A 6,582-nucleotide genomic window follows, 5' to 3' on the forward strand; every position below is an offset into this window, starting at 1 on the left:
ACAAAATGACCAAAAAAACGACACAAATCAATGTAAAACAAGACAAAATGGCACAAAATGGCAAACGAGACCTAAAACAACAAGAACCGAGACACAAAACGACCCAAATTAGACACACAATGATACAAGTGTGACACAAAACGACAAGAGAGATTGACGGGAAAATCCAACCGACTGGATCAATACAATGAATGCAGCACGGATCAGAACCAGAGAACAGAGGAGCCAGTTGGTGGAGATACATTCAGCTGATAGTGGAACATCTTTGTACATCTGATGAGCCAAAATGACACAAAATGAGACATAAAACGACCCAAAACAGACACAGAATGACAAAAAAACAAGACGAAACGACAAAAATGAGAAACAAAATGACAAAAAAAGGACACAAATGAGACACACATTGACGAAAAACAAGACAAAATGACACAAAACTGCAAACGAGACTGAAAACAAACAAAAAACAAGACACAAAACGACAAAAAAAGGACAAAAATGACACAAAACTGCAAACGAGACCCAAAACGAGACTGAAACCAAACAAAAAACGAGACACAAACCATCCCAAAGTGGACACACAATGACACCAAATGGCAAAAAACAAGACAAAATGACACAAAACTGCAAACGAGACTGAAAACAAACAAAAAACGAGACACAAAACGACCCAAATTAGACACAAAATGACACGAAATGTAAATCTTTCTCCAACTGATGAGCAGAGCAGAGAGGAAAAGTCTGGAGAAGCTGTAAAGATGTAGAAGTCTGTGATAGGTCGAGACGTTTGTGGAGACGTTTAGTTTCCTACATTAGTAACAGCTGAGCAGTAGGTTATGGTTTCTGCTGTTCGTCAGTGTTCTCACAGAGCTGCAGGACTTATTCAGTCAAAGAAGCTAAAAACAGCCAGAAACCACCGCGTCTCATCAACTTAAAGCAACGCGACACACGAGTGGTGGCTTGTTAGTGCTGCTTTAATCTGCTTCTTGTCTCTGTGACTGTCCGACCGTCTTCTCTGCACGTCTGAGGTCTTCTTCAGGAAGTCGAGGTTCCTTTTCTGCAGAATCGCCTCCCTCCTCGTGTCCGTGTGGGCAGGTTTGTGGGTCATTTTCTCAGCGTCTCGTACACCAGTTTCTTCCTGCGCCGAGTTCGACAGCGACACGCGCCTGCGTTGCCATTTAAAGGTGGGCGTCGCGCCGGCAGCAGGCGTCCCAGAATGCTTTGCGAGCGCGATCCCTGCAGCGCGAGTTCAGGGCCGATGCCAGAAGGAGCCATGAACTCTTCTGGTGGTTTGTGGTGAACCGACATCCCATTAACACACTTTCTGTGCCGTCTCCGTTCGCCAGCCTCCACGAACACTCCGGCAGCTTCATGAATCGGATAAACGAAGGTCGAAGGGAGGCGGTTCACTCAACAAGCTTCTCCCACGACTTAAAAACTGCAAGTTAACAAAAAGACTGAAGCCGTTTCTGCTCCGATTTGAACCCACATAACAAACTAAAGTGGGCATTCGAGGAAGTAGTTTTCAGGGAACTGTTGCCACCGTTTAATTAAATGTGCAGAAAAATGATAAATGAAGTTACATGTCGTGGATAAATAGTCGTGTTGACATAATAATGTTGCATCAACTTAATTTTGTGACTAATTTAGGCTCAAATTTCTGCGTTAATCGATTTAAAATAATAAAATAAGTTGGAGTAAAACAATTAAACTGGCAATTATCAACTTTACCACCAGTTATGACAGAATAATCCTTTAAAATGACTGTAGAGGAACATACAGTTCATTGAAACTCACAAACATTGATGCAAACTGTTTACAGAGTCCAGTTTTGTATGATTTGTATGACGACACATTATTTTTAATGCATGCATGTATTTCTTCTCCCAAAAACACCCAAAAAACTTCTACAATGAGTTCAGTTTACATTAATGATCCTTTGAATCCATTTCCAGTTCAACTTCTTTATAAATTTATTTCTTTATTCCATCTATTTTAACTCATTTTTCATTAATAAATTAAATTAATATGTCTTTTTATTGTAGGTAGAGAAAAATCTTTCAAAACTGGTCCTAAATTAGTTAAAACTTCAATAAGGCTCCTTAAAAATGGTCCAAAATGGCTCAAAAATGGTTCAGAACAGCCTCTGAGCTTCAGGATTATGGGATGTATCACCGTGTGAACAGTCAGACTGCAGCAGTTCAATGACATAGAGTCATAGAAACAACCATCACTGGTACCTTGGATGTGTTCAGTTTGTCCAGAATTAGTCCAAAAATATCCCAAATGTCTAAAACTTGTCAAAAGTGTCTCATCATTCGTCCACAATGACTCAAAGCTCGACCACAACGGCAGAAACTGCTTTAAAAATCATTCGAAACTGGTACTAAATGGGTTGAAACTGAACCAAAAGTACTCAAAAACTGTCAAAAACGTCTCATAATTTATCCACAATGATTAAAAACGCGTCCACATTGGGCCAGAATGGACAAAAATACAACAAACTTCAATAAACACCCAATCGAAGGCAAACTGCGGCGTTTCTATATCGGGTTTTCCAACACGAGAACGTTGAGGGTGTTTTCTGTTCAGCAAGACCTCATTCATCCATGAAGTGGTTCTGAAGCCACAGATGATTTGGTCCATTGTGTGAAAAACAAACCGGACCTCCTCAGAACCAGCTGGTTCTTTATCTACAGTCACTCTGAAGTTCTACCATCACTGGTTCCCTGGATTCTGTTTTCTGATCATTCACAGGAGAACTTCAGCTTTATTAGAACTTCAGCTGCAGGTCAGTGGATTTTCCAGCTCAAGGTTCTAGTTTGAGGGTCTGGCTTATAGAAAATTTCAGTGTAGTTAAACTTTTAAAAGTCTAATTTAGAATTATTCCTCACATCGCAGTTATTGTGTTTTATCTCTTTTGTGGGTTAACGTCTGGACTATTGCACTTTTTATCTGTTTTTTTTAAGCTACCTAAATTAGAATCTATGAATTTTTGCAGCTAACTTGAGGATCAGTTGAAAAACTACGATGACGGACGATAAAATACAGTTTTAAACTGGGGGCTTTCAGGAACGTAAACAGGAAGTGTAATGTATGTTTGACGCTTTTTAACGTGATTCTTTTGCACATTTTGTCAAATTAACCACATTTTGTGGAACTGTTTTTGTCATAAAAAGTCTCCAAACGAGCCGCCATGTTGGTTTAAAACCCAGGAGCAGAGACGGGAAGCGCCGTCCAATCGGGTTCAGCCAATGTTTGCGAGGTCTTACGGGGGGCGGAGCCTGTGTTGATATCACCTGTACACGGTGCTGTGGACACTCAGCCAGGTGGAGGATGGAGGCTACATGAGGTCACTATTAAGGGATCTGATTGGTCTGATGCGCATTTTTAGTGCAACTATCGAAATATTTTCTTGTTGCGACTGCTGAAGAGGCTGAATCCAGTTCTCTGGTTAACCATGAACACTTTGCAGACACCATCAGGTCAGAATCACTTGTCAAACACCTGCGACACTGACGCTATGTTTTGTTAGCATGTTAGCTTCAGGTGGTGAACTCTGCTGCTGTGCTTCATCACATTCAAAAAAGCTGTTTTCCATCTGGGCGACTGAACCTTTGTACCAGCGACAGAAACAGAACCGAAACTTTACGTTACGCCGCTTCTCTGAAACCGACAGATTAAAGGTGTCACCTCGCAGGTGCCTCTGCCTTTCTTACGTTTCCACGTCGTCTGCACGGCTGCAGCACCAAAGGCTTCATCGGCGGAGTAGGAAACAGCCACAGCCGGGGGGTTTTCTTACACAGATGAAAAGCAAAACCATCGCTTGTGAATCTCTCGGCGGAGGACTTTAGCAGCAGAAGGTTCAAGAAGTAGCGAGCAGGTGTTTGTACGTCTGAAGCTACATCAAGAAACAGGCGATGGAAATATTCGTCTCTCTCGTTTCACACATCGACTACGCGTCAGTCCTGATGACGTTCTGCACAAAGTTTTGGTTCTGCGGGTTTTCTGGGCGCCGTCTTTGGTTACAGAAACGTAACTAAACTAAGTTTGCACAGGTACTCACTGGAGTGAATCATGATCGTCTTCTTCTTCTCTGTCCTCCTCTTCCTCCTCTTCTACCTCTTCCTCAGCTCCAGCTTTTCGAGGTCGATTTCTGTACCATCGGTGGCGTCGACGGTGATGCGGCAGCAGGTGGGAAACCTTGAAATAGCTGAGCGATGAGGATGTACAGAGCGAGAAAGCAAGAGAGAGAGAGAGAGAGAGAGAGAGAGGAGGTGGGTAGGCGGAGGAAGCAGAGAAGACAAAGAAGACAAACGAAAGAAGACGTGGGGCGCAAAAAAAAAAAAAAAAGAGGAAGAAGAAGTTTTTATTAATCCTGCTGCTGCTGTTGTCTGTCCAGGACACATCAGCTGAGCTCTTAAAGTGTCTGATTTGAACTTAAAATCATTTATATGTTGACAGAGGGGGAGAGAGACAAAGACAAAGAAATAGAGAGGAAGTGAAAGAGTGACGTCACAGAAACCACAAAGCATCCGTCGACGAGAAAAGCTCCAGGAAGGACACACACACTGTGAAACTCATCATGCAAAAATGAGCTGGCGTTTTAAAGTTTCAGAGCTTCATCCAAAAATCTGATCGTGTGACTCAACCGGAGCTCTTCGTCTTACTACTCAGCGTGGCCAATTTTGAATCGCAATTTGAAACAGAGCAGGCAGCGCATCGCAAAAAGGCTTCTGTCCAAACGCACTTTTGATGGTTTCTGAGTGTTCGTCACATTTTAAACCTGCTGTACGGTCAATATTAAACTGAAGCCTGACTTTAAAAAGTGACTCCTGCTCACTGTTTAAAGTGCAAAGATGTATTTATTGATGTTTCGGTGCTGAAGCTTCATCAGGTTTGGTCCAATGTGAGAATCCATCTCAAACAGGGAGCGGCTCTGACTGGCACCGATGAACAAACTCCAAATACTGTAGGGAGGAAAGGAATGCGAAAAAAAAAATTTTTCAGCACCAAATGGAGCACGAGGCTGACAAAAACATCACAAATCTAACTGGAATGTGTGTCAGAGAGGTCGCAATCAGACATTTTTTCTATTTCAGTTGGTGATGAACAAAACTTTTAACGAACCCGTGACAGACTATGACATCAGCATGACGTCATCATGGGGGAGGAGCCAGAGACTCAGAATGTAAACAAACAATGGAAGCATTGTGAATGATACAGAAATGTTTGATTAAGGTGTTTACATTCACTGTAACCGATTAATTGCCATTTTGACCAGTGTATTAACCGCTACAGCAGGAGGGAAACGACATTAGCTTAGCTGTAATACGTGGTTGCACCACCAGGTAGAACCTCTTGGGGTGTTTGCTGCACCTTCCTGCTGTCCAACTGTTCATTACGGCGGTCGTGTTGATGAACTCTGCGGCATCGAATCGTAAAGACGTGGCTGTCTGGTTTAGCTAGCGACCTGCAGCTCATGCTAACGCTAAGCTAGGACGCAACAAGTGTCTTTCATCTCCCGGCATTAGCTAAAATACTGGGCGTCCCTTGACAATTAAACGTAACTACGGGTTATAAAAGTTGCGAGGAGTCAGTCCTGCAGTCCAGGCTACAGATTTTATTCATCCCCATGACGTATTCATGCTCTTTATTCTGCCAACATGACACAAATGCTGCACTAACGTTTGAATTCTGTCCAAAAAGCTCTTAAAGAATCTAAAAGTGCATTTTATTTTCACGATGAGCTTTCTGGCATTTTCACAAGTCTCCGACATGGTTCTACCACTTTCACTGCAACGCTAACGACTGTCATTGGCTGCTAAAACCACACGATGTTTTGAGAGACATGACGTGAACAGGAACCTTGTGAAAATGATCATGTGTTTATTTTTTGCTCGAAGAGTCCAAATACCTGATATAGACCGTGAGAGTCTATCAGTTAACAACTGTTTGTCTCAGCTGCAAACTATTTACTACAACTTCTGCTTCTAACAGTAGAGCGGTAGACGTTAGCGCCTGTTACTACGAGCACACAGGACGTTTGGAGTCTCTGCAAGCTAATATTCCAAAACAAGAACTGAAACAAGCTGCTGTTGCAGAAGTAATGTGACGCGAGCTGTTGTAAATAAAGCACAGCTGGTCTGAAACTGGTGAAAAGGAAGATATGTGCACCTTTCACCAGCTGTTGATGGTTAACCCCGAAAGGTTTCATATAAACTCAGTGTGGTGGTTTGTTAATGCTTTCATTCCCGAGGCCTCCGACTTTCCAAAAAACGTCCTCAACTTCAAAAATATGCCAGTAGGGATGGTTACTGGAGCAGGTCAATTACCTGCCTTGGGACGCAAGTTGCTAGTCTGGAAACTAGGATCCCCAGGCTAACTATTAACTATTCAGTAGCATACCAAGGCTTGTAACTAGCATTTCAAGGCTAGTTGTTCCTCCCTAGACTCCTACGTTGGAAGTTTAATTTGGACGTCAGAGTTAGAGAAGTGGAGCAGTGGAGTTAGAGAAGGTCTGGTTCAAGAACAAGTCCATTTTTTGTCGGCCATGTTGATATTAGCTGCTCCTTTAAACCGGTT

The 6,582-nt window shown here is 42.5% G+C and overlaps 1 protein-coding gene across 1 annotated transcript in view; it reads right to left on the reverse strand.

Moving 5' to 3' along the window:
• Positions 1–1,305, reverse strand: part of LOC103363897 (tyrosine-protein kinase Tec-like) — an 11,339-nt gene extending 10,034 nt beyond the window's left edge. The window contains exon 1 of the mRNA XM_008290849.1: positions 1,124–1,305. Coding sequence (XP_008289071.1) covers positions 1,124–1,305 — 182 coding nt within the window. The remainder of the gene's footprint in view (positions 1–1,123) is intronic.
• Between the last annotated feature and the right edge of the window lie 5,277 nt (positions 1,306–6,582).

Source organism: Stegastes partitus, unplaced genomic scaffold (assembly GCF_000690725.1).
Source record: "Stegastes partitus isolate 25-593 unplaced genomic scaffold, Stegastes_partitus-1.0.2 Scaffold698, whole genome shotgun sequence".
NCBI lineage: Eukaryota > Metazoa > Chordata > Actinopteri > Pomacentridae > Stegastes > Stegastes partitus.